This window comes from Hyla sarda, chromosome 4, assembly GCF_029499605.1.
Source record: "Hyla sarda isolate aHylSar1 chromosome 4, aHylSar1.hap1, whole genome shotgun sequence".
NCBI lineage: Eukaryota > Metazoa > Chordata > Amphibia > Anura > Hylidae > Hyla > Hyla sarda.
The window spans coordinates 327,585,510-327,613,365 of NC_079192.1; the positions used below are offsets into that span (position 1 = coordinate 327,585,510).

Here is a 27,856-nt window from a genome sequence, read left to right on the forward strand (position 1 = left end):
TCCCCCCCTACTTTTCGGTCGGTCAGCCAATGCCTACCGGTTGGTGTTGAGTGTCAGTCGTGTCTTGTCTTTGTCTTCCCCCTCCCAGGTTATTTTGTTCCCACTGGAAGTGGTTGTTTTTTTTTTTTATATGTGAGTTAGTATTGTGGTTCATTGCTAATGTAATTGCTATTCTTCTGATAAGTTGACATCTTGCTTCCCGATGTGCCGGTTGGAGTGTATTTGAATGAAAAATTGTATGCTTGATTATTCTGTTTACATCATTCCTTTATTATGCAATTACAACGCAATAAAAACAGTTTAAAAAATATATATATTTCTCCATCCAGATACAGCATTTTCAACTTAGATGTAAATCTCAGAGAAATAAACTGCATCTATCAGACGTTTATGGCATATACTTTTAATATGCCACAAACATTCTCTAATAGTACAGAATTTGAAAGTATGTCTTGATTATACAAAAACAATGGAAGTAATAATGTGCATATTTTATTCATAGAAATAGAGAATAGTTTCTGTTTATAACAGAAAGAACGATACGGTGCTGGAACCAATGCCCAATGGATATCACTGACTTATAATAGGTTCACTGACTTCCCTTTATACTACTCACTTATATGGGACACCGGACCTCATCATTTTGATGGGAAGAAACCCCACTGCATACAGCACAAGTCTTTCCACCAAGTCTTCAGTGGAGGCCGTGTGTTTTAACACATGAACAGGAGTGGCTGCCATGCAAAAATACAGCAAGGCCACATATTTAAATTAGCTTATTATATGTGACAGAGAGTAGAACATCCTAAGTCTGTAGACAGGGCACGCAGTGTATACGACTTCATATTGACTTATGTTCCAGAAATCAAGGTCCCGTTGTTTGTGTTGTCTCCTTTTTAGAACAGTCCTTATGTTTTCCATTAGAGCAATAGAATGTTTGATGGATGAGATCCTGTACAGCCGAGACATCATTCACATCTGAAACACAAAACAACCATAACCTAGCTTATAAATGCTTAGAAGTTGACAACCAGAAACTGGAGGTCGTGTGTCCTTTAACGTGGATGTGAATCCAAATTCTAAATGATATAGTAGCCATCAGTGGCGTAGCGGGGGGCCCCGTCTAGGCTGGGGCCCCTTAGCCCCGGCCCCATGAAAGAATTGTGTGCCCAGGCCAGTCTTTAACGCGGGGCAAAAGGGGCAGCTGCCCCGGGCCCTGTAATTCCTGGGGGCCCAAAAGCAGCTCGCCCCTTTTGCCTCCTTTTTATGTTCGCCGCCGTCACTCATCCCCAGGCAGCCAGTACCACAATGGCTGTCTGGGAGATGGTCACGTGACGTGCAACGTCACGGGCGGCATCATAGAGAGGAGCGGAGCAAAGAGAGTCTCCCGCTCCTCCTCTTAGTCCCCACACGGCCGCTTCCAGGATCCAGGCCGCAGCAGGGGACCCACCGCCAGATATGTGAGTATGTATAATGTGTGTGTGGTGGGGGGGGGGGGGATTTATTATATAGTGTGTGTGTGTGTGTGTGCGCGCGTGTGTGTGTGTGGGGGATTTATTATATAGTGTGCGTGTGTGTGGTGGGGGGGGGATTTATTATATAGTGTGCGTGTGTGTGGTGGGGGGGGATTTATTATATAGTGTGCGTGTGTGTGGTGGTGGGGATTTATTATATAGTGTGTGTGTGTGTGTGGTGGGGGGGATTTATTATATAGTGTGCGTGTGTGTGTTGGGGGGGGATTTATTATATAGTGTGTGTGTGTGTTGGGGGTATTTATTATATAGTGTGTGTGTGTGTGTGTGTGTTGGGGGTATTTATTATATAGTGTGTGTGTGTGTGTGTGTGTGTGTGTGTGTGTTGGGGGTATTTATTATATAGTGTGTGTGTGTGTGTTGGGGGTATTTATTATATAGTGTGTGTGTGTGTGTGTGTTGGGGGTATTTATTATATAGTGTGTGTGTTGGGGGTATTTATTATATAGTGTGTGTGTGTGTGTGTGTTGGGGGTATTTATTATATAGTGTGTGTGTTGGGGGTATTTATTATATAGTGTGTGTGTTGGGGGTATTTATTATATAGTGTGTGTGTGTGTTGGGGGTATTTATTATATAGTGTGCGTGTGTGTGTTGGGGGGGGGATTTATTATATAGTGTGTGTGGGGGGTGGATTTATTATATAGTGTGTGTGTGGGGGGGGATTTATTATATAGTGTGTGTGTGTGTTGGGGGTATTTATTATATAGTGTGTGTGTGTGTGTGTGTTGGGGGTATTTATTTAGTGTGTGTGGGGGTTGGGGGGGATTTATTATATGGTGTGGCGGTGGGGTATTTATTATATAATGTGAGGGGGTATTTATTATATAATGTGGGGGGAGGGGTTATTATATAATGTGAGAAGGGAGGAAATTATACATGTGAGGGGAGGATAATAATGATTATTCTAATCCTCCCCTCACATATATGTAACAGCTCCCCCTCACATGTATAATCTGATAATCCCCTCACATGTATAATCTGATAATCCCCTCCTCACATTGATTATCCCTTCACATATAATCTGATTATGATATTATATATGTGAGGGGATTATCAATGTGAAGAGGGGATTATCAGATTATACATGTGAGGGGGAGCTGTTACATATATGTGAGGGGAGGATTATAATAATCATTATTATCCTCCCCTCACATGTATAATCTGATAATCCCCTCCCCCCGTAGGTATCCTGTACTGATGCTGAGTTATATCCTGTATTATACTCCAGAGCTGTACTCACTATTCTGCTGGTGAGGTCACTGTGTACATACATTACATTACTTATCCTGTACTGATGCTGAGTTATATCCTGTATCTGTATTATACTCCAGATCTGTACTCACTATTCTGCTGGTGAGGTCACTGTGTACAACTACATACATTACATTACTTATCCTGTACTGATCCTGAGTTATATCCTGTATTATACTCCAGAGCTGTACTCACTATTCTGCTGGTGAGGTCATTGTGTACATACATTACATTACTTATCCTGTACTGATGCTGAGTTATATCCTGTATCTGTATTATACTCCAGATCTGTACTCACTATTCTGCTGGTGAGGTCACTGTGTACAACTACATACATTACATTACTTATCCTGTACTGATCCTGAGTTATATCCTGTATTATACCCCAGAGCTGTACTCACTATTCTGCTGGTGGGTCACTGTGTACATACATTACATTACTTATCCTGTACTGATCCTGAGTTATATCCTGTATTATACCCCAGATCTGTACTCACTATTCTGCTGGTGAGGTCACTGTGTACATACATTACATTACTGATCCTGTACTGATCCTGAGTGTGTGTGGGATGGAGGTGGGGGACCAAAAAAAATTGCTTGCCCAGGGTCCAATCAAAATTAAAGACGGCCCTGTGTGTGCCGCTGGCGCTGCACTGCGCTGCCGCTCGTGGGCCCCTTACCGAGAATTGTGTGCCGCTTCGCTGCTGCTCGGAGGCAAAAACAAATGTAAGAATTACCTACAGATGCTCTTCACAAGTCCATAGAAAATGCCTATGGCAGTACATATCAGTATGGGCAGAGTAATTTGTGATGGGTGGGGTATATTGGCGTCGGCATGGCATACCTTGTAGGGGAGGAGCTTAGGGGCCTCCTCAAAAAATCTCGCAGGGGGGCCCCCAAATTTATTGTTACCCCACTGGTAGCATCACTCATTGTACTTTGAGGATTGGGCCACCACTAGGGCTGGGCGGTATACCGGTTCATAGCGAATACTAAATTTTTTTCCCTGCACGATATGAATTTCTCCCCATACCGCAATACCGGTTTGGCCCCTCCCCCTCAGGAATGAATGAATTATCAGCCACAGCGCGCTGTCCCCACATCGGGGAACTAATCATATGAGACCCACGAGCGCTGTTCTGCCCCCAATTAATTATTAGCCCAGCGCTGCACTGTCCCCATCGGGGTACTACTCACATATCACCCGCAAGCGCTGCCCTCCTCGTCCTCTTGGTTGTTGCGGCCGCCGGCGCTGACACTCTATACCAGCCGTTGGCTGTCCGGGCATGCTGGGAGTTGTAGTTTTGCAACACCTGGAGGTCCGCAGGTTGAAGGCCTCTGTTCTATACTGTATCCCTATGCCCGGGCTGCAAAAGGTAAACAAAATAAACTTCAACTCCCCTTCCCCGTCGGTCCGGAGCAGCTTCCTAGTGAATGGAACGTCGGAAAGCAGTTAGCCTATCACTGGCGCAGCGATGTTCCACCTCGGCCTGTGATAGGCTGAGCCCACTGTCATGTAAGAAGCCGGCTTCTTACATGACAGTGGGCTCAGCCTATCACCGGCCGAGGCGGAACATCGCTGTGGCCGGCAATAGACTGACGGCTGCCAGACGTTCACATCCCCAGGAAGAGCGTAAGGCCAACGTAGGAACATGCGTTAAAGTTTATTTTTGTTTACCTTTTGCAGCCCAGGCATAAGGATACCGCACAGTATAGACTCTATACTATACCATAGAGTGTCAGCGCCGGCGGGCGCAACAAACAGGAGAATGAGGAGAGCAGCGCTTGCAGGTGAAGTGAGTATTTACTCCGATGTGGACAGTGCAGTGCTGGGCTAATAATTAATTTGGGGGGGGGGGGGAGGGGGGAGAGGAATACCGTTATATACCGTGAAACCGACATAAGTTACAAAAATACTGTGATACACATATTTGCATACCGCCCAGCCCTAGCCACCACAGCATTCCAGAACAAAAAGGGATGTAGCAAAGATTTCAAGTTGACCAATGAAACATATCTATGGTTTCCTATTTCAGTACATAGTTAAAATAATTGCATCTAGTGCGTTCTAAAAGTATGAAAAACAAATATAGAATTGTTGTTAGAAGTTACAAAGCTCCGCTGTCAGTGTCCCAATGACAACACTTTTCCCCTAACTAATTTGTACTGTTAAAAGAAACTCAATTTAAAATATTTCTTACCATGCCATAGGTGAGGCGCACTTACCTATATTTAATTTACCAAGCAGAGAGGTGAATTCTTCATTTCCCTCTAATACACGAAGGAGGTTGGAGGACTCTATCCTTTCTAGTGTTATGGACCAATACACATAAATTTTCTGATTGAAACCAACATAAACCAAACATGGACTGTTCTGGTTACCTCTGCAGGCATAGAGTCCTATTGAGAAAATATTAAGAGAATATAAGAAAAAAACAAACAAACCCAGGAGGAATCAACCATAATAAAAAATGTTTTTGACATACTGTTTGACTGTTTACTTACCAGCACAGAAGGCACTGACATTTTCATCAACTTGGAAGCGAAGGACTGTACGGTTGTGATCTATGATGTACGTTTGCCCATCCCATGCACAGGCCACAACTTCTTCTTGTCCATTACCCTAAGGGAACAAAGCAAGTGCATGTTTTTAGTTGGTCTTTCTTGTGCTTTAGTATATGCAGATACAATACTTTCACTTTTGATTTTAAACACTTTTAAACCCCTTAATGACCAAGCCCATTTTCACCTTAAGGACCAGGCCAATTTTATTTTAGCATTTTTGTTTTTTCCTCCCTGCATTCTAAAATCCATATCTCCTTTATATTTCCATCTACAGACCCATATAATGGCTTGTTTTTTGCGTGACCAATTGTACTTTGTAATGAAACCTCTCATTTTACCATAAAATGTACGGCGAACCCCAAAAAATATTTTTTAGGGAGGAAATTTAAATGAAAACCACTATTTTGCACATTTTGGAGGGTTTTGTTTTCACACTGTACACTTTATGGTAGAAATGACATGTGTTCTTTATTCTGTGGGTTAATACGATTAAAATGATACCCATGGCTAGATACTTTTATATTTTTGTACCGCTTAAAAAAATCAAAAACTTTTTGTACAAAATCAGTAATCTAAAATCGCCCTATTTTGACCACCTATAACTTTTTCATTTTTCATTTATTTTTATTCATTTTTCATTTATATAGGGCGGTATGAGGGCTCATTTTTTGCGCTGTCATCTGTACTTTTTATAGATACCACATTTGCATATATAAAACTTCTAGATCATTTTTTTTACGTTTACGCCGTTCACCGTACGGGATCATTAACATTATATTTTGATAGTTTGGACATTTACGCACGCGGCGATACCAAATATGTTTATTAAAAAAAACATTTTTACACTTTTTGGGGGTAATAATGGGAAAAACTGACAATTTTCATTTTTATTGGGTGAGGGGATTTTTCACTTTTGTTTTACTTTTTATTTTAACATTTTTCAACTTTTTTTATTTATTTATTCATTTTTTACACTTTTTATGCCCCCATAGGGGAGAATCTATAGCAATCATTTGATTGCTAATAGTGTTCAGTGCTATGAATAGGACATAGCACTGATCAGTATTATCGGCTATCTCCTGCTCTGGTCTGCTCGATCTCAGACCAGAGCAGGAGACACCGGGAGACGGACGGAGGCAGGTAAAGGGACCTCCGTCCGCCATTACAGATGATCGGATCGCCGCGGCAGTGCTGCGGGCGATCCGATCATCTATTTTAACGCACGCATTGCCGCAGATGCCGTGATCTGTACAGATCTCGGCATCTGAGGGGTTAATGGCAGACATCTCGGATGTCGGCCATTACCGTCTGGAACCTGCTGTGTATGACAAGAGCACTGCTCCGATGCTCGCGATCATACACGGGACGTAAATGTACGTCCTGGTGCGCAAAGTACCGCCAAGCCAGGACGTACATTTATGTCCGTGGTCGTTAAGGGGTTAAATGATGCTAGGTAAATGGGGTATTCCAGCAATTAAAAGTTACCAGGGACCCCGGCTCTAACAGTGAGGAGCGCGTGTCATCTACTGGAAGACTGGACATGCTCCATTTATTTCTATAGGAGCGCCGATGATGGCCGAGTGCTGTACTTGTGTCTTTTCAGTGCTCCTATAGAAATTAAAGGGGTTATCCAGCATAAGGTGATTTTAGTATGTACCTGGCAGACAGTAATGGACATGCTTAGGAAGGATCTGCGCTTGTCTTGTGCTAAATGGCTATGCTGTGAGATTACCATAACACTGTGGCTAGCTTTCTGTGAACTGGTATTTCCTGTTTACAGTTTTCTTGTTTGCCTACAAATCCCATGATTCCATTTTCCTCCCTCCCACACATCAGCCACCCCACCCATTGAAACTAAATGAGCTGCAGACCTGTGGTCTTCAATCAGGATGCCTATAGCTGTTGCATTAGTTGCAGATTGATCCCTCCACCCATTGAAGCAGACATGCTCCCTGTCATCAGCTGACTTGTGAGTCAGGTCTCGACCGCATTGCAAGCTGGGAAAAATCCGAGACAGCGGTCATTTTGTATGCTGGTAAAAATAAATATTGGAGTGAAAATCACATAAGAATTGTGAGAAAACCGTCACACACAGGTACAGACACTATATTATGAACTACACTAACTTTACAGCCCCTGTAGCATAGTCAAATAAAAAAAATTCCCAGAATACCCCTTTAATATAGAGTGGGACCCCCTGCGATCAGCTACTTATCCCCTATCCTGTGGATAGGAGATAAGTGAATTTTTGCTGGCGTTTATCCTTTAACCCCTTAAGGACCAAGCCCATTTTGACCTTAAGGACCAGGCTAATTTTATTTTTGTGTTTGTTTTTTCCCCTCCTTGCCATAACTCTTTAATATTTCCATCAAGAGACCCATATGAGGGCTTGTTTTTTGCGTGACCAATTGTACTTTGTAAGGACACCTCTCATTTTACCATAAAATGTACGGCGAACCCCCAAATTTTTTTTTGTGACGAAATTTAAATGAAAACAACAATTTTACACGTTTTGGAGGGTTTTGTTTTCACGCTGTACAATTTACGGTAAAATGACATGATTTCTTTATTCTGTGGGTCAATACGATTAAAATGATACCCATCTTTACATACTTCTATTATTGTACCGCTTTAAAAAAATCTCAAACTGTAACCAAATTAGTAAATTTAAAATCCCTTTATTTTGAAGACCTATAACGGTTTCATTTTTCCGCATAAGCGACGATATGAGGGCTCATTTTTTGCACCGTGATCTGTATGTTATGTATATAAAACTTTTAATACACTTTTTATAAAAAATTTGGGGGAATATGAATCTTTGACTTTTTTTTTTTTTAACGTTTACGCCATTCCCCGTATGGGATCATTAACACAATATTTTGATTGGGGGGGGGGGGGGATTTTTCACATTTTATTTCCATTTTTTTTTTTTTTTTTTTTTTAACTGTTTTTAATTTTTTATCTCAGACCAGAGCAGGAGACGGACAGAGGCAGGTGAAAGGACCTCCGTCCGCCATTTTAGATGATTGGATCCCCATGGCAGCTGCAGATGCTGTATTGATCATGGCATCTGAGGGGTTAATGACGGACATCAGCACAATCACTGATGTTCGCCATTACCGGCAGGTCCCCGGCTGCTGATAGCAGCCGGGACCTGCAGTGCATGATTCTCGCATCGTTCCGATGCTCGCGGTCATGTACAGGACGTAAATGTACGTCCTGGTGTGCGAAGTACCTCCGCACCAGGACGTACATTTACGTCCGTGGTCGTTAAGGGGTTAAAAGTGAGCTGTTGTGAAGTGCATTCGTGAGGGGAAAAGAAAAGATTTTTGTGTACTCACAGTAAAATCTTTCTAGTAGCTTTCATTGGAGAACACAGGAAGTCAGGGGCTTATGAAAAAGGATAGAGGGCAAAAATCTGCCATTTAAAATAACTAAAGGTGACGCCCTCCTCCAGTCCAGACTGAAATGAGACAAGAAGTTTTGGCCAGGACAAAACCATAGGGGGAAGACCACAAGTCTCACACCAACGGAAGTAAGACTCCCAGGTACGGTGGTAGACCCTGGAGGAAAAAGGTTTATGTGCACGAATCATGATTCGGATGACCCGAGTGGAGAACCGCATGATCTCAAAACACAGTGGCTGAAAATTTGGGTGGAAGAGGGGACCCTGGGAAAGCAGGTCTGGGTGACCCAGAAGTCACAGTGGGAGACTGACCAAGGCCGCTAACCGGGCACATCTAGGCCAATCCGGAGGGACTAGGATTACTGGAATTGCTTTGGCCTTGACTTTCCTCAAGATCCAGGGAACAGGGGCAGAGATGGGAACAGGTAGGGTAAAGAGAACAAAGCTTACAGGATTGCTAGCATGTCTGCTGCCAGAGCTAAAGGGTCTTGAGTCCTAAAGACAAACTGAGGAACCTAGCAATTCAAAGTGAAAATCAGTCGGAAAAACTGCAGAGTGAAGTGACCATTCATATATATCGGTTGTCATGCAGCTGTCGCAGCGAAAAACTGTGCCTCCTGCCCCAATGTGGAGAAGGGGCCCGTCCCTGGAACCACGCTGTCAATGACAAGAGGCAAGAGTAACCTGGAACAGTATCCTATAGGAGAACACTGCCATAGAGGAAGAGGGAGCCAAAAACAGGTGCATGGGAAGAGGGAAGACCTAACACCCATGACTACCCCAACCTAGGGAGACACCTTAAACCCCATGGGGAAGTGAAGGGAAGGAGAGGCACATACCTATCTAAAGGGGGGCTCTTACTTAGCCTCAACAGCTTCAGGCTAGGTTTCCATACAGTTTTTTCCTGGCTTTTTTGGAAAACTGCCACTGTAGTTTTTCAGCCAAAGCCAGCAGGAATGGGAAATATAAAGAAAATACGTATACGTCTCCTGGAACCTAGCTTCAGCCAGCTAAGGCCGTGCTGCGTCTAGCCTGCACTCCAAAAGCAAGGTGAGCAAGGGCAGTTGGGGAACCAGCACATTAGTAAACTAGAAAAGCCAGGTAAAAGACCAGGTCCTAGAGAACTCCAGATCTGTGTCTGCCTCCTACTGATACTAAGCTAAAACCAATTACCTTAGTGCCAGTGAGTGGGTATATCCTGAGCAGGAGCCAACTAATTTTTTTCCCTTAGTGTCAGCCTCCAAGTGGCAGCAACAAATACTCATGGTTCCTGTGTCCACCAATAAAGCCCAGAGAACGTCCCAAGTCCTTGAGCAACAAAATTTGTGACAATTTCACACGATTGTTTAGTGTAAATAAATCCCCCACTGACCTTAGTATGTGTTTCCACCAAGGAAAATTAAAAAGTGTACACCCCTGACACAGACAAATGAGGTTAATTATAATCTGTATAGAACATTTTGGTGCAATACAGGCACTGTCTTACCGTTACATCAAGCTTCTCCAAAGCAAAGAGTTGATGATCAACCTGAACTGACCATAAGAGCCTGTCAGATCCTTGCATAAGCTTTAGTGTGCCTAGGGAGAGGAAATGCAAAAAAGAAATAAAAAAAAGTAAAAACTTATAGGCAAATTCAGCAAAATAAATACACTATATCATGGGTACGCAACTGGAATACCGTGGTCATTCGGACCACCCACCAGCTCTCTCCTCATTCATTTGTATTGGTGTCTTTAAGAACGCTCCAGCCACCCGGCACTACTTCTGTGATGCAGGTGCCGCAATTACCGCTGCCTAAATCATCTGCTCTGGCCAGGCCTAACCAGAAAGGCCAGAAGAAATGATTTCCTATACAGCTAATGTGGGGATACAGTGGCACAGATTTTGTGGGGGCACAGTTCAAGGGGAGGCATAGTGGCACAATGATGTCATGGAGGGGGCACAGACACCTCATTTCTTTTTTTAAGGGACACAGGGGTAATTATTCTGTACAGGGCACAGTGTTTGTCAATATTATATTTTGGGACATAGTGTGTGGCAGTAATATTTTCAGGGGCACAGTGTGTGGCAGTATTACATTCAGGGGTACAGTATGTGGCAGTGTTTAGGACATACAGGGAACAGTAGATTACATCCTCCACATTTCAGTGGCTTGTTTTACCCTGTTTATTAGGGTAATAATAATGTTCTACAACAGGAAGTGCCTGTTTCTTTCATGGCACTGCGGCCCCTAGGTGAACCAGGCCTTAGCATTCAGCTTGGACCTTCACCGGATGGCAGACCTGGATAAGCGGGCCCTCACTAATAATAGTTGAGTACCCCTGCACTATATGGATAAAAGTATTGGCACTTATTTATTAAACTTATGTGTTTTATTCAGTGGATGCATTTAGGGATTGCTGCAACTCATCCACAACATGGATTTTTGGCCCAGCCCTTTAGTTCCAGTGAAGGGAAATCTTAACGCTTTAGCATGTTAAGACATTTTGGACGATTGCATGCAAAGAGAAATTTAAAGAGAACACATTTATTTATTTATTTTATTATATGTTGGAACTTGTACTAGTATTCAGGTGAAGTTCCAAGGTTACTTGTAAACAGTGGTATTACATCCATCCATTAGGACAACTATCGTGGCATGTGGCAATCGGGTACCTTCCCCTTAGGCACCCACAAAGTGAAAAGCAAGTAATATACTGCCACATTTTATCTGCATTGGATGTTCCAGGAGATATTTGTGTCTGTTCACAGCTTCACCAGGGATAACATTTGCCAGGGAAGTCAGCTGATCGGTAGTGGGGTACTTATTTAGAAATGGGGTTTTCCAGAATGAACAACAAAAGCAGAGGGGGAAAAAACTCACCATCTAGGGTACATAATGCAAACAAACCAGGTTCTCGGTTTCCAACACCAGGTCCTAATATAAAATAAAATGTTTAACCATTTATGCATATTCTTGTTATAATAAGCTTTTCTTCACATTCAAGTTTTGTTCATGTGTTCATGAGAAAAAGTTGCTGAGTTGCCCATAGCAACCAATCAGATCGCTTCTTTCATTTTGCAGAGGCCTTTTCAAAAATGAGAAAAAAAAATCTATCTGATTGGTTGCTAAGGGCAACTCAGCAACTTTTCCTCTGGACAGGTTTTGATAAATCTCCCCATAGAGACTTATCCAAAGCGACTTGGAGCTGTGATTGCCGCAAAAGGTGGCTCTACAAAGTATTGACTTTAGGGGGGTGAATAGTTATGCACATTGGGGGAGATTTATCAAAACCTGTCCAGAGGAAAAGTTGCTAAATTGCCCATAGCAACCAATCAGATCACTTCTTTAATTACTGAGAAAGCCTCTGCAAAATTAAAGAAGCGATCTGATTGGCTGCTTTGGGCAACTCAGCAACTTTTCCTCTGGACAGGTTTTGATAAATCTCCCCCATTGACTTTTTCTGTTATTTTGTCCTATTTGTTGTTTGCTTCACAATAAAAAAAAATCTTCAAAAGTTGTGGATATGTTTTGTAAATTAAATTATCTGAAATCTTCAATCCATGTTAATTCCAGGTTGTGAGGCACCAAAATACAAAAAAAAAAAATAAATGTATATATATCTACACACTTTTGCAAGGTACTGTACATTAAATTGAGTTGAAATTTCAATATCTATTGTGTTTAGTAAACAGCATACCATTATGGGATACTCCTACTTCAGACATTTATAACATATTTAAAGAATATGAGATAAATGTCTACTAGATGTAAGTCCCATCTGCTCCTTTCTGTTACTCTCATACAACCGAATAGCGCCTCCCTTATGAAACTGCCATCACTTGTCTTGTTCACCTAATTTCTTGTTAGGTAGAGGCATTATTGACTACAACCACATTAGAAAAGAAACACTCACCTTGCTTGATGTTTCCCATTAGGTGTGTAGAAACATTTTTATTATGTATTCGGCCAGAGGTTTGGTGAAGGATGACATCTCGAGCAGAAATCTCCCTGTTCAACATGAGAAAATGTGACAGCAAAGGTTCACTTGAGTATTCCATATATTTCAAAATATGTTTTATTATACTAAGTAGTTATCCAGGATTACAAAAAAACATCACCACTCCTGTCCTCAGGTTGTGTGTGGTATTGAAGCTTGAATGGAAACAAGTTGTAATATCACACCCAACTTGAGGACAAGTCTGATGCGGTTTATAAAAAAATAAGCTCTTATTTATTCAAATTCTGGATAACCCCTTTAAGTTCAGGGAGGTGATAATTAAAACAAAAACAAAAAAAAACTTAAAACAAGCCATATCCTTAATTGCCAGGATCACAGAGCTCTGGTCCGCAGTAGTGTCCCAGAACAGATTGGCTGAGTAGGCGCAGCAAAGCAGGGGCTAGTGCTCCATGATACTGGTGGTGGTGTAGGAGCAGGAAACACATGTATATGTTTTGGGGTTCTTTTTAGCGTCAAAGGTACTTTTACTGACAGACTTCAATACAAAAACAGGGTGAAAACTATATGAAAAATAGAGTGAGCAGTGACCCAAACAGGAGCATTGTCCTAATCCAGCTGGCAATGGTGCAAGCATGGTTTTAGGTCCAGTGGGAAAACCATTTATGGGGCAAAAATGAGCCCATCGGAGTCAGCGTTTGACTCCGGTGAGCTCACTGAAATGAATGGGGTTCCGGACGGAACCGTCCCGGGTACGGGAGCGGACAGTTTTTGCTCCTCCCAACCGGATCCGGCACCCGTACACTACAAACCTAGTGTGAACCAGGGCTGTGGAGTCGGTAGATAAATGTTCCGACTCTGACGTTTTTTGTACTTACGACTCCCCGACTCCTCTGTATTAATATGCGAATGTATTTTATACATTCCTTGAAGGAAAGAAAGGCAACATACATGTCATTACCACAGGACTACTGGCTGGGAAGCCAACAGTCTACTGTATTGAACAGTTTGTGTGCTGATCTGCTGCTGAAGATAGGGCAGTGGGAGGATCCAGGAAGGGGCATTTATTATAAAACATGATTTCCCTAGTAGAATCCCATAGTCATGTTTAAAGTTTGAAGGGGTATTCCACCCCTACACATCTTATCCCGCTGCGAGTTCGTTCTGTGCGTAATGACGGGCGATACAGGGGACGGAGCAGTGTGATGTAATGGCTCCGCCCCTCATGATATCATGGCCCGCCCCCTTAATGCAAGTCTATGGCAGGGGGCATGACGACCACCATGCCCCCTCCCATAGACTTGTATAGAGGGGGCGGGTCGTGACATCACGAGGGGCGGAGCTGTGACGTAACGATGCTCCGGCCCCTATATTGCCCGTCATTACACGCAGAGCGAACTCGGGGGTCCCCAGCAGCAGGACCCCGGCGATCTGACATCTTATCTCCTATCCTTTGGATAGGGCATAAGATGTCTAGGGGCAGAGTACCCCTTTAAGCTAACAATCGAGTTTACAAGTTTTTATAGCCTTAGCTGAATGGCAGCAGTTTTTCCAATGGTTTACAGCTTCAGTCTTGGACTATTGACCCTCCATTCCCTTCACTTATACAAGTGTCTCTAGTCCTGCAAAAAACATTATCAGTGAGAGGCAATGTTACCCATGGGTTCCCTGTAACAGCAGAACACAACACTATGGAAAGTATAAATATTGCCGCTCCTAATTGTGCGTTGCGTGCCATATAGTGAAGCACATGAAAAGAATGCTTCTTCACTGTCCCTTAACGTGTTTGTTTTGCAGTTACGTGAGGCACTGCATGCACTGGTCTTTATTCTTAAAGTAGAGAAGTCATTAATTATAACTTTTTGTGAATTGGGACATTTAAACTTGCTTTTTTTTTTTTTTTTTTTTATTCCAATCTAAATTTAGCAGGAGTCGGTGCATTGTTTGCCGACTCAGACTCCAGGTACCCAAAATTTCGTCCGACTCAGACTCCACAGCCCTGGTGGGAACCCAGCCTTACAGAGGATGAAAGGGGAAGGGCAAAAGTAGGGTAGAACAATGTCCTCAGTGATGTGAAATGCAGACACCCCTTCAGAAGGAAGGAGAGGATGGGTTATAGTACAACCATGGTCTTGTGGACGACCAGGTAGAAGGACTTGCAGGAAAGTGCCGCCAACTTAGAAGTGACTGTGACAAGAAAAGTGACTTTCCAAGAAAAATACTTCAGGGGAATGTCAGGCAAGAGTTCTAAGGGAGAGCCCTGGAGGGAATTGAGGACCAGATTAAGTTGGCTCCACTGGAGGGAAAAAAAAATGCAGCAAACCTGCTAAGCAGGTCATGCCTGCATTCTACAGACACTAGGCTAAAACAATAATTGAATGCCATTATTTATTCTAAATAAATTCCTGGCAAGATGAGGGTAGAAAAGTATGTACATTTCCGAACAGTGGTAAGGGTCTCATTTTACCACCAAAATTCGGAGAAGTGAAGCTAAGCGGGAACATGGGATTATTGAAAATTTCCAAGATCGGAGAAGGGTGTATAACCCACACTTTTAAAACTAAAATACAAGCATGTAACCCTACCAGCGAGTTATACACCAATAAAGAGCAGAGGTGAGGGGTGAATCATCCCGTATTTTGTTACGTCAAGGCCCGCAGCGGCTGGCACTGGTAACTGTTCTAAAGTGGCAGCTGCTGATCTTGAATAGGCACCTGGCGCCGCGGTCACTTTAAATCAGTGACCAGTGGCAGCTGCCGGGACTGACGAGTGACGTTCCCGACGCCACACTGAGGAGCCACACAGTAGACATCACTCGTCAGTATTGCAGAGAAGAGCAACCCAGACGCTTCCTGAACCTGAGCCTGCAGGCGAGCCCGGAGACACAGGCCAAGTAAGAAAAAGAAATAGAGAAAAAGCAAGGGATTAAAAAAGATGGCTTAGAGGATGTGGCACGGGTGGGGATCAGAAATGAGGAAACGTGGCACAGGGGGGGAAAGCACAGATGGGAAAACATGTGGCACATTGGGGGGAGGGGGATCATAGTGAGAAAAAAGATGTGGCACATGGTGGGAATCAGAGTGATGGGAAAGATGTCGCAAGTTCAGAGCTTCCAAGTCATTTATTTCAATTATCCTGTTAAAATGAGGGTGCGTGTTATACGCCAATAACACATTTAATACGATAAACATTTCATCTGGATCCACATTTATCAAAACAGCCTTAAAAAGGTTTTACCATTTCCTATTTAACCTTTAAGACTCCTCACCTTGCCTCTGCAGCTCCCGGCCCCTCTGTTCCTAGCATGGACTCATCGCCCCAGGTACAACGAAGAATTGCATAGCCACAACCTGGCTGGGACACCATTAACTCAGGGGTACCATCTGCACCAGGGTTTACAGAAAGACTGTCAACCTGCAGTAAATAAAAGTCAAATTAATATATGGTTGCAAAGTCGCTCGGCATAATTCCAGTAGATAAATAATTCAAACATTATTTTGGTGACTTTTGGGATACATGCATAATACATTTTATAAATAACTTCATATAACTGTGCTGTTACATAGTTGCTGCAGGAGAAATGTAGTATTACTTGGAAGCCCTTCATCTGATCCCCTCGATGTCAACGACAAAAAAAGACAGGTTGTTTCCGAGAAATGTTTAGTGAAACACCCCACATTAATGAAACTACATGTGTAATGAGTGTGTATAAAATAAATAGATGTGAAACCTCTATAAAAAAAATAAAAAAATAAATAAACACCTCTTTAAAAAGACCAGCCTCTTATCCAGATCAGATTGCTTGTTGCATCAACTACGCCTAATATTATGCATACTTACCAAAATATATATTTTTATTTATTTTTCATGTGTTTTTATATTTATAGTACTCTGTACACAAGGAATGAAGAAAACATCAGTGGTGGCTGTATTGCTTCTCAGTAAATGTATACCACATTGTAGTTTACCTGTCCCTCCAGCAACCATTTCTTTAGAGGAACAAGCTGCCCACAGGATAAATCCGCATCTGGAGGACTCTCCCAGCGAAAGGCTCGGACTACACGGTCTGTGTATCCTAAAACTAACTCACAGCGGCCATCGCCGTCTATAATGAAAAGTTAAATACAGGATATAAGATATGTCTTATAGGTAGAAAAAAGCCACCAAATATATCCATATGGCCATATTCTGGTACTGCCATTTATGGATTTCTGCAGATGAGATATACCTTCTAGTCACTATTTTTCCGTTAAGTCAAATGATGAATATTTTTTTAAACAGGGATTAAAAGGGGCTGTCCAGTAAAATAGTTTTTTTTTCAATAAATGTGCCCAGGCTTTTTGATAACATAAAAAAGCCTATACTTACCTCCCTCGTTATCACGGTGCCAGGTCTCCGGTGAACTTTGCTTCCTGGTGCTGCAGATGGCACATCACACTGCCGCTTAGCCAGGAGAGGCAATGTGACATATTGTCTGCAGCTCCAGAAAGCAAAGTTCACCAGAGACTGGCACCGTGATAAAGAGGGAGGTAAGTATAGGCTTTTTTTTTTTTATGTTTTCACACAGCATGGGCACATTATAAAATATATATATATATTTTTTTGCTGGATAACCCCTTTAACAGAAGTCAGTACAGTATATTGTTTAGGCCAGTTTTAGTTGCAGTAGTAATACAGACTTGAAATGCGCCCATATTACGTGCACGTGAGACCATCCTTGTGGTGCTTTTACATACAGCATTTTAGGGGAAAAACCACTGCAGCTTTGTAAAAGTAGTAGAAGTAGACCCAGGAGAAAAGACAATTACAAATCATTATGTTCTCTATGCATTTTAATCCATGGCATGCACTTGTCCCTCACCCATAATAAGGTGCATCAGTGTAGCCCTGATATGGGGGACGAGCATGCTGCTTGTACTATTGTAGTTCATACGAGGTGCAAAACGGTAAGCTGTACTGTTCATTTACCATAGATGTCTCAGATAGCCCTTTTGTTTTAATGAGGGCCCTTTGAAGTGGTTACATTTGACATTTCTTCACCCCTAGTTCACATGGATATATATTTAGGCCTACATATTCTTCCAATTTTGTTAGCACACCTACAGAATTGACTCAGAAGCTCACAACTAACATGGTCACTTGGTAGCAACATCTTCTCAAACAGCAATTTATCTTAGTAGCAATCCTAATATATTAAATATAGATTTAAAAAAATCTTCACCAAACTGTAGTCTTGAAATATCTTTATTCCATACTGGACATCACAGAACACGATGGAGAGCAAGGTGTGCAGGTGCGGACATGAGGCAGGGGTAGACGGACAAATGGCTGAGCGACAATTGTTTCACGCTGTATAGCACTTCCTCTGGCTCCAACCTGATTGTCAGTGATTGGTTGGAGCCAGAAGAAGAGCTATATAGCGTGAAACAATTGTCGCTCCCCCATTTGTCCGTCTACCCCTGCCTCATGTCCGCACCTGCACACCTTGCTCTCCATCGTGTTCTGTGATGTCTAGTATGGAATAAAGATATTTCAAGACTACAGTTTGGGGTGAGTGCTCCATTTCTTCTCATTTTCTTTTTTGAAGATTTCTTATGTGAACTATTCCTTATTAATGTGAGCACCCCCTTAGTCTTTAACACGAGCCATTCAGCCAGGACTTATGGAAGCCTGAAATCAATTAGTGTGGGTCTCTAAGCATCGTACTATAGCGGCTCTGGTGCCAGTGTCTGATCTACTCTGCGGATAGATATAAAAAAACATTATCACCCCCATTGGATGCCTATTCTTTCCTTTTCTATGTCATTTATATAGACAGATTAAATACATTTTAATCATATAAACCATCAAACAGCAGGTGATAGAGAGTCCTTTTTAGTTCTTACCTATATCACTTATCAAGGCAAGCTTAGTATTTGCAGGTAAATGCTGCGTGTATGTAGCTTTCTGTTCTTCTCCCATAGTAAGGTCACCCAGAACATCCAATTTAGAGCTAAGGTCAAAGACATGAAACCAGCCCTCAGAACTCACTGCCACCACAAAATTCTTAAGATAAAAAAAAAGACAAAATAGTGAACTTAATACTGCTTATACTTCAACATCTGGAAGATTAAGATAAAAGTGCAAATTTTAATGTTATCATATACTCTACATTGCAAACAATACATTTATTTGTTAAAAACAATTGTTTGCGTTTGTACCTTTATTTAGCATGAATGATTTTGATGCTATAAATGGATTGAATACAATATTTTTGCTGGAGGCAGATAGTATGGTTTTCAGACCTTGTTCACTTCTAGCAGGGAGTGGGGATTAGCAGTACCAATACAAATGTAGCAGAGGGCCCCATTCTTCCTGGCAGCCTCCCAGTCTCTGACTGGGAGCACATGGGGAGTGCCCTTTTACACCTGTTCACACTGGTGGGTTGCTGTGCGGTATCCATTGCTGCCGTGGCGCCGTGTCTGTGGGGAAAAGCAGCCCTGGGACTGGTTTCAGTGGCACTGGGGATGCTCTGCCAGTGGGTTGTTCCCCCTGTGGGCACTGCTGGTCGCCACTGAGTGCAGTGCCATTTTATGCGTGGGACGTAAGGGACCCACTACTTACAGGTGGCTGTGACGTGGCTAGCGGGTGTGCACTTCATGATCATAAAGTACACTAATGACCTGTTAGTTTAATAAATGTTGCTGAGAAGTCTTAGATCATTGTGCACGTTGTGGATGTGCGACCGTGTGTTTTCTCTATTTGAATTCACAAATGTAGCAGTGACTTTATCTTAGGAGTATATGTTTGTAATATGGCTAAAACCTGGAAAGACAAAAAACTAAATAAAAAACACTATGCCCCCATGTATAATCCAAGCCCTATGAGGATACAGTATGGGCCCATACCTAATATAACCATGTATACTATATGGCCTAAAGTAGGTAGACAATTGCATCTCGCGGGACATTACCCAACCATGTTTGTTGAAGGGGTTGTAAAAAATCTGCATGTCCGCTGGATCTATAGGGAACTGTAGTAGTAAGTCCTGCTTTTTTTTTATATTTAATAGAATTTTTTTCTATGTTCTTTTTCCAAATCCCAAATGACCCCTTTACTATTAACTTGGCCTCTATTTTATGGCAACAACAAGCGGTCAACAATTTTGCAGCAATCCCGGAGTCATGTGCAGTTATACAGTTGTGCTCATAAGTTTACATACCCTTGCAGAATTTATGATTTCTTAACAATTATTCAGAGAATATGAATGATAACACAAACACTTTTCTTTCACTCATGGTTAGTGGTTGGGTGAAGCCATTTATTGTCAAACAACTGTGTTTACTCTTTTTAGATCATAATCAAACACAAACTACCCAAATGACCCTGATCAAAAGTTTACATACTCCAGTTCTTAATACCGTGTATTGCCCCCTTAACAGCAATGACAGCTTGAAGTCTTTTGTGCTAGTTGTGGATGAGTGCAAATTGTCCGCCAGGATTTGTTGATACATTACTGCATTCATATTGCCATTAATTCTGACCAAATTTCCTGTGACTTTGTAGCTCACACATCACAAAAACATCAGCGATCCACCACCATGTCTCACAATAGGAATTGTGTACTTTTCATCATAGGCCTTGTTCACTCCTCTCCAAATGTGGAGTTTATAGTTGCGTTTGTGCTTGGACATTCCAACATAACAATGATCCAAAACACAAGGCCCAAGTTGACCTGCCATTGGCTACAGCAAAATGAAGTGAAGGTTCTGGAGTGGCCATCTCAGTCTCCAGACCTCAATATCATTGAGCCACTCTGGGGAGACCTCAAACCTGCAGTTCATGCAAGACAGCCCAAAAAATTTAGGGGAACAGGAGGCTTTTTGCCAGGAAAAATGGGCAGCTTTACCATCTGAGAAGATAAAAAGCCTCATCCTCGACTACCACAAAAGACTTCAAGCTGTCATTGATGTTAAAAGGGGCAATACATGGTATTAAGAACTGGGGTATGTAAAATTTCGATCAGGGTCATTTAGGTAGTTTGTGTTGTGATTATGATTTAAAAAGAGTAAACACAGTTGTTTGACAATAAATGGCTTCAGCCAACCACTAACCATGAGTGAAAGAAAAGCGTTTGTGTTATCATTCATATTCTCTGAACAATGGTTAAGAAATCATACATTCTGCAAGGGTATGTAAATTTATGAGCACAACTGTTTAGTCTTGGCTTAACCGATGTCTCATAGGCTGGCATAAGTCATCGTTCCTTGGCGGATCCGGTGGTACACTGCTCAAAAAAATAAAGGGAACACTTAAACAACACAATGTAACTCCAAGTAAATCACACTTCTGTGAAATCACACTGTCCACTCAGGAAGCAACACTGATTGACAATCAGTTTCACATGCTGTTGTGCAAATGGAACAGACAACAGGTGGAAATGATAGGCAATTAGCAAGACACCCCCAATAAAGGAGTGGTTCTGCAGGTGTTCACCACAGACCACTTCTTAGTTCCTATGCTTCCTGGCTGATGTTTTGGTCACTTTTGAATGCTGGTGGTGCTTTCACTCTAGTGGTAGAACGAGACGGAGTCTACAACCCACACAAGTGGCTCAGGTAGCGCGGCTCAACCAGGATGGCACATCGATGCGAGCTGTGGCAAGAAGGTTTACTGTGTCTGTCAGCGTAGTGTCCAGAGCATGAAGGCGCTACCAGGAGACGTGGAGGTGGCCGTAGCAGGGCAACAACCCAGCAGCAGGACCGCTACCTCCGCCTTTATGCAAGGAGGAGCAGGAGGAACACTGCCAGAGCCCTGCAAAATGACCTCCAGCAGGCCACAAATGTGCATGTGTCCATGTAAACGGTCAGAAACAAACTCCATGGGGTGGTATGAGGGCCCGACATCCACAGGTGGGGGTTGTGCTTACAAATGGAATTTGTCAGAGAACACCAAGATTGGCAAATTCACTGGTGCCTTGTGCTCTTCACAGATAAAAGCAGGTTTACTCTGAGCTCATGTGACAGACGTGAGAGTCTGGAGACGCTGTGGATAATGTTGTGCTGGCACTGGGTCAGTAATGGTGTGGGGTGGCATTTATTTGGGGGGCCGTACAGCCCTCCATGTGCTTGCCAGAGGTAGCCTGACTGCCATTAGGTACCGAGATGAGATCCTGAGACCCATTGTGAGACCATATGCTGGTGCGGTTGGCCCTGGGTTCCTCCTAATTCAAGACAATGCTAGACCTCATGTGGCTGGAGTGTGTTAGCAGTTCCTGCAAGAGGAAGGCATTGATGCTATGGACTGGCCCACTTGTTCCCCAGACCTGAATCCAATTGAGCTCATTTGGGACATCATGTCTCGCTCCATCCACCAATGTTGCACCACAGACTGTCCAGGAATTGGCAGCTTTAGTCTAGGTCTGGGAGGGCATCCCTCAGGAGACCATCTGCCACCTCATCAGAAGCATGCCCAGGCATTGTAGGGAGGTCATACGGGCACGTGGAGGCCACACACAATACTGAGCCTCATTTTGACTTGGTTTAAGGACATTACATCAAAGTTGGATCAGCCTGTAGTGTGGTTTTCCACTTTGATTTTGAGTGTGACTCCATATCCAGACCTCCATGGGTTGAGAAATTTGATTTCCATTGATAATTTTTGTGTGATTTTGCTGTCAGCAAATTCATCTATGTAAAGACGAAAGTATATCATACGATTAGTTCATTCATTCAGATCTAGGATGTGTTATCTTAGTGTTCCCTTTGTTTTTTTGAGCAGTGTAGGGATGTCCCGATACTATCAGGGATACAGATATGGTATCAGGGATATTAGACTATACCTTGTGTAGTGCTTCGCTGCCCCGTCCTCTGGTTCGCATCACTGCCGCAGCCCCGTTCTGCCGTCCGCATTATTAAGGAGCACGTGACATACACGTCACTCCACTGTGCCCTGCATAACGCTACGGAGGAAGTAGAGGGACGTGTATGTCACATGCTCCTCCATAAGATGCCATAATGCGGATGGCAGAACGTGGCAGCGGCAGAGATGAGAACGGGGCTGCGGAGCGGCGACACTGGACAGTGAGCAACTACAAAGGGGGGCTGCTGTCTACAGGGGGGTCCTGCTGGCTACAAAGGCGGGCTGCTGTCTACAAGGGGGTACTTCTGGCAACAGAGGATGGCTGCTGTCTACACGGGGGGGGGGGGGGGTCCTGCTGGCTACAGGGGGGTCCTGCTGGCTACAAAGGGAGACTGCTGGCTACAAGGGAGGTCCTGCTGTCTAATGTCTGCAACTATCTATACTACCTACAAGGGTATACTACCTGCTGGCTACAAGGGGGCCCCCTGCTATCTAATGTCTGCAGCTATCTATACTACCTACAAGGGGATACTACCTACTATTAAAGGCAATCCTACAGCAGAGTCACCTGCACTAACTTGAATTTATAGGTAGATAGTGCAGGTGACCCAGTTTCTACCGCCGCTCACCATGTGAACATCAGCGCAATCACTCCGGAGACATCGGTCTCGCCACCAATGGAAATTCCCTGTTCTGTCCAATCGAGAAGAGGGAAATCTTTGCTCATACTACAGCAGCCGCCTCCATTGTACACAACAAGGAACCCACATATCGGCACGGTAAGCAGCGCCAGAGACTGGGTCACCCTGGTGTCAGATTCCCTTTAAAATAAAAGTACTCGTAATTGGTATCGGCGAGTTCTAGAATTAAAGTATCGGTACTTGTACTCGGTCTTAAAAAAAGGTTATCGGACATCCCTAGAGCAGTGTATATGGCATATAAGCAGTGAAGTGTACTAGTCTTGGATTCCTCAGCGCACTATGTACAGGAGCTGACTACAAATGACTTATCCCAGCCTATGGGACATCAGCAAAACCCGGACTAAATGTCTTCTTAGGGGACCAAGATTATCACATGACTCTTCTTATAACTCCATTTCCCCCCCATGCTGCAAAAGCGCATCAGACAGAGGCATCTTTAAAAACCTAGTACTACTGTATATAACACTTTGGTGTTGCTTTAGGGGTAAAAACGTGATAACATGTTCTCTGTAAAGAGATCATCAACACAATCCATACTGATGGCAGTGTTTGTGTATAGGAATTGCATTGTAAGATTGATTTCATTTCTAAGGGAAGGTGTCCGCATGAGACCATTCTCCTCTGGATGTTGCCAGGTAGATGTGACATTTTCTTTATAATGGCAAGCTGCTTGTTTATCAGCTATTCTGGTAAATGTAACCTTATTTCCAGAGTGTTAATAAAAATAGAAACCAACAAAAACACTTGACACAATACAGAGTTAGGACAATTGTTGTTTTACTTGACTTTTAATTGTCTATAATATTAAAGTATTCAGTAGGAAATGATGAATTTGACCTTTTTAACCATTCCCAGAATATAATCTCTCTCCTTACCTTTCCTTTATTGCATACATCACCAACACCTACACAGGTCAACTGGAAAACAGAAACAGTACACGTTAATAAGTCATATATTACCTAGGGTAGTGTTTCCCAACCAGGGTGCCTCCAGCTGTTGCAAAACTACAACTCCCAGCATGCCCGGACAGCCGAAGGCTGTCCGGGCATGCTGGGAGTTGAAGTTTTGCAACAGCTGGAGACGCCCTGGTTATGAAACACTACATCAGCCATTGTACTCCTGTCACTAGAATATCTGTGCTATGCTATTGAGTAGTCCAGGGACATTAAAGGTGATTGTGTGAATGTAAATTAGTAAATACGAGTAAATATTACTGATTACAATCCTGAATATGGCACGCATATCCGGATTCCAGAATTTGCAGGCCTGCTATCTCCACTTCTGTATTTTCGACAAGAGAAAACACCCCACTTTCATTGTCAGTGATGACAGAGGCTTGGCTGTCCTAGTTCATGTTCTAAACCAGTTCACTTCTCCATCACAGAAAGAACAGAGGGGCTGGCTTTGGGCGTGTACAAATGTTAAAGGGGTACTCAGCCAAAAAACATCTTATCCCCTATCCAAAAGGCACCCCAGATGTCTGATCCGGCTCGGCACCCCAGTCATCCGTGCACGGAGCGAACTCCACTCTGCGCCAGATGACTGGCGACTACAGCTGCCACGCCCCCTCCATTCATGTCTATGGGAGGGGGCGTGACTGCTAATACGTAGCCATCACGCCCCCTCCCATAGACATGAATGGAGGGGGCGTGGAGTGACATCACAAATGCAGAATTTCCAAGCTTCCATGTTCCTTTGTTTAGGGGATAAGATGTTTTTCGACGGAGTACCCCTTTAGGGTTTTAAAGGAGTACTCTGGAGCAGACTACTCCTGCTCCGTCCTGCAAAAAAAATAAAAAATCAAAATAAACCATCACTCACCTTCCTGGGTTCCCACAGAGCACCACTACAGCTGATCGGTCCTCCGGTCCATCTTCTTCATACTTCCGTGGGAACGAAGCGTCACATGGCGCTCAGCCTATTATGGGCCGAAGCAGAACATCGCGGCGGCCAGCGCTTCGTTCACACAGAAGTATGAAGAAGATGGACCGGAGGATCGATCAGCTGTAGTGGCGCTCCGCGGGAACCCAGGAAGGTGAGGGATGGTTTATTTTCATTTTTTTTTTTTGCAGCCCGGGCAGGACGGAGCAGGAGTAGTCTGCTCCAGAGTACTCCTTTAAATGGCAATTATTGAATAAAAAGCCATGAACGGACCATAAATGGAGCACATGTATAAAGGAAAGACTGAGACTTCTCTTCTGAAATCCATTCCTGGCATCATATTCAATAACTGCAATCTAAAACCTGATTGTGTGAACACAGCCTTGGTGGCTTAGGTAATAAGCTCTGTAAGATAATCAGCCTCCTTCATAGAAATCACTGACACCGGGAGAAGGGGGCGGGCGACAAAAGTGCAGAACACTGAATGGATTGACATTAGTGAGTTTTAGTCATTTACAATTTACATTCGAGAAATAACCAAATAACTTTTTATGCTCCTGGACAATCCCTTTAAACTTCCAGCTTTGTCCACTAGGGAGCACTGTCCACTTTCACTTGGCATGAGGCAAACATAGATTATAATAGGAGTGCGTTCACATCACGATTTTGCCATCATTTTGTGAATCAGTTTTTGAATTTGAAAACAGTACACAGCCGTACAGCTTGACTTATAGCTTGACCACCAATGTTAGGCTTCATTCACACTGCATGTCAGCAGAGAGCACTGTGCTTGTGATGTCAGAGAGCTCCTGAGTGTTCCAAAAAGGAAAGAATTTCCTCTGTAGTATTCAGCAGCTAATAAGTACTGGAAGGATTAAGATATTGTAATAAAAGTATATTTACAAATCTGTTTAACTTTCTGGCAAAGGTTAAAAAAAAAAATAAATAAATAAAAAAGGTTTCCACCGGAGTACCCCTTTAAAGGGGGTTTCCCGGTTGTGTTGATCTATGCGACACCCCAATAGCTGTTTGACAGAGCCATGGCACCTGCATACACAAATGCTTTTGTTAACACCTTAGGGGAATTTACCATTCCATGCACCAGTACTTGTAAGCTGTTCATTTGCAGTGTTCCCAACCAGGGTGCCTCCAGCTGTTGCAAAACTACAACTCCCAGCATGCTCGGACAGCCGAAGGCTGTCCGAGCATGCTGGGAGATGTAGTTTTGCAACAGCTGGAGGCACCCTGGTTGGGAAACACTGCCCTGTAGAGGGAGTACAAAGGCCAGTTGTAGACCCATGGGCGATACCATTCCGTTATTATGGCAGTGGTTCAATCAACCCCCATGTTTTACATAGCCAAAAGTTGCACCTTCCCTAGCACGTTAAAAGTACTGGTGAGATCCTAGTCTGCAGAGTACAGTGTCAGCTTGGGGCATCCCATCCATCCATGTGGTGTAGTAGGACCCACCATGCCGGAGCAGCAGCGGCTCAGCCAGGGTTTGCTCTGGTCATTCTTGTAGATGTGCAGCTTCCCGCTGGTGTCTCCCAGGACCAGCTCATTCAGCTGCAGAGAGAAAGCAGGGGGCGTGGTCAGTGTCTGACAGCGGCACCATCCGTCACCACCACCCCAGGACCCCCCCCCCCCCCCCGTTACCGAGTCATTGTCCGCGTCCCCGAGGCACAAGGCGTGCGGGAAGAGCGACCCGCTGAACTCCAGCACAGCGCGCTGCACATAGCTCAGGGACCGCATCACTACCGCGATGTGTGTCAGCTGCACCGTCCGCGCCTCCTGATGACGTCTCCCCGGCACGTGACCTGCCCCGACTCTGCTACCAGAGAGCACCGCGGCTGCAAATGTGTCAGAGGAGCAGGGGTACTCCATACCTGAGGGGCCGCTTGTCCAGGTCTGTCATCAGGAGAAGGCTTGGTTCACACCTAGCGGCTGCACTGCTATTGAAGAAACAGGTGCTGCATGATGCAGAACATTATTATAAGTCACAAAGCAAAATAAGCTATTAAAATGTGGAGGACGTAAACCTACAGCTCCCAGTAAGGACTGAATATTGCCACACACTGTGCCTCTTAATATAATACTGCCACAAACAGTGCCCCGGAATATAATACTGCCACAAACAGTGCCCCGGAATATAATACAGCCACAAACAGTGCCCCGGAATATAATACTGCCACAAACAGTGCCCCGGAATATAATACTGCCACAAACAGGGCCCCGGAATATAATACTGCCACAAACAGTGCCCCTGAATATATTACTGCCGCAAACAGGGCCCCGGAATAGAATACAGCCACAAACAGTGCCCCGGAATATAATACTGCCACAAACAGTGCCCCTGAATATAATACTGCCACAAACAGTGCCCCTGAATATAATACTGCCACAAACAGTGCCCCTGAATATAATACTGCCACAAACAGTGCCCCGGAATATAATACTGCCACAAACAGTGCCCCTGAATATAATACTGCCACAAACAGTGCCCCTGAATATAATACTGCCACAAACAGTGCCCCTGAATATAATACTGCCACAAACAGTGGCCAAAAAATATAATTCTGTCACAAACAGTGCCCCTGAATATAATACAGCCACAAACAGTGCCCCTGAATATAATACAGCCACAAACAGTGCCCCGGAATATAATACTGCCACAAACAGTGCCCCTGAATATAATACTGCCACAAACAGTGCCCCGGAATATAATACTGCCACAAACAG

At 43.5% G+C, this 27,856-nt stretch overlaps 1 protein-coding gene across 1 annotated transcript; it reads right to left on the minus strand.

The window, feature by feature from the left end:
* Positions 1-255: 255 nt before the first annotated feature.
* On the minus strand, positions 256-26,931 carry ITFG2 (integrin alpha FG-GAP repeat containing 2). Its single transcript, XM_056575027.1, has 12 exons — positions 26,774-26,931; positions 26,588-26,683; positions 24,112-24,153; positions 18,581-18,740; positions 16,664-16,800; positions 15,964-16,109; positions 12,654-12,748; positions 11,621-11,674; positions 10,243-10,334; positions 5,291-5,408; positions 5,012-5,185; positions 256-978 (listed from the first exon to the last, which is right to left on the minus strand). Exons 1-12 carry the CDS (start codon positions 26,867-26,869, stop codon positions 866-868), a joined length of 1,323 nt encoding a protein of 440 aa, XP_056431002.1. The 5' UTR covers positions 26,870-26,931; the 3' UTR covers positions 256-865.
* Positions 26,932-27,856: the final 925 nt, after the last annotated feature.

What these genes read in the sequence shown, in the direction of transcription:
- ITFG2 (XM_056575027.1), bottom strand. Translation starts at nt 26,869, where the DNA reads ATGCGGTCCCTGAGCTATGTGCAGCGCGCTGTGCTGGAGTTCAGCGGG. An exon ending in GCCGCTGCTGCTCCGGCATG is followed by an intron (nt 24,154 to 26,587) that starts GTGGGTCCTACT and finishes TCTGTTTTCCAG; the next exon opens with TTGACCTGTGTAGGTGTTGG. An exon ending in TGGAGAAGCTTGATGTAACG is followed by an intron (nt 5,409 to 10,242) that starts GTAAGACAGTGC and finishes TTGTTCCCTTAG; the next exon opens with GGTAATGGACAAGAAGAAGT.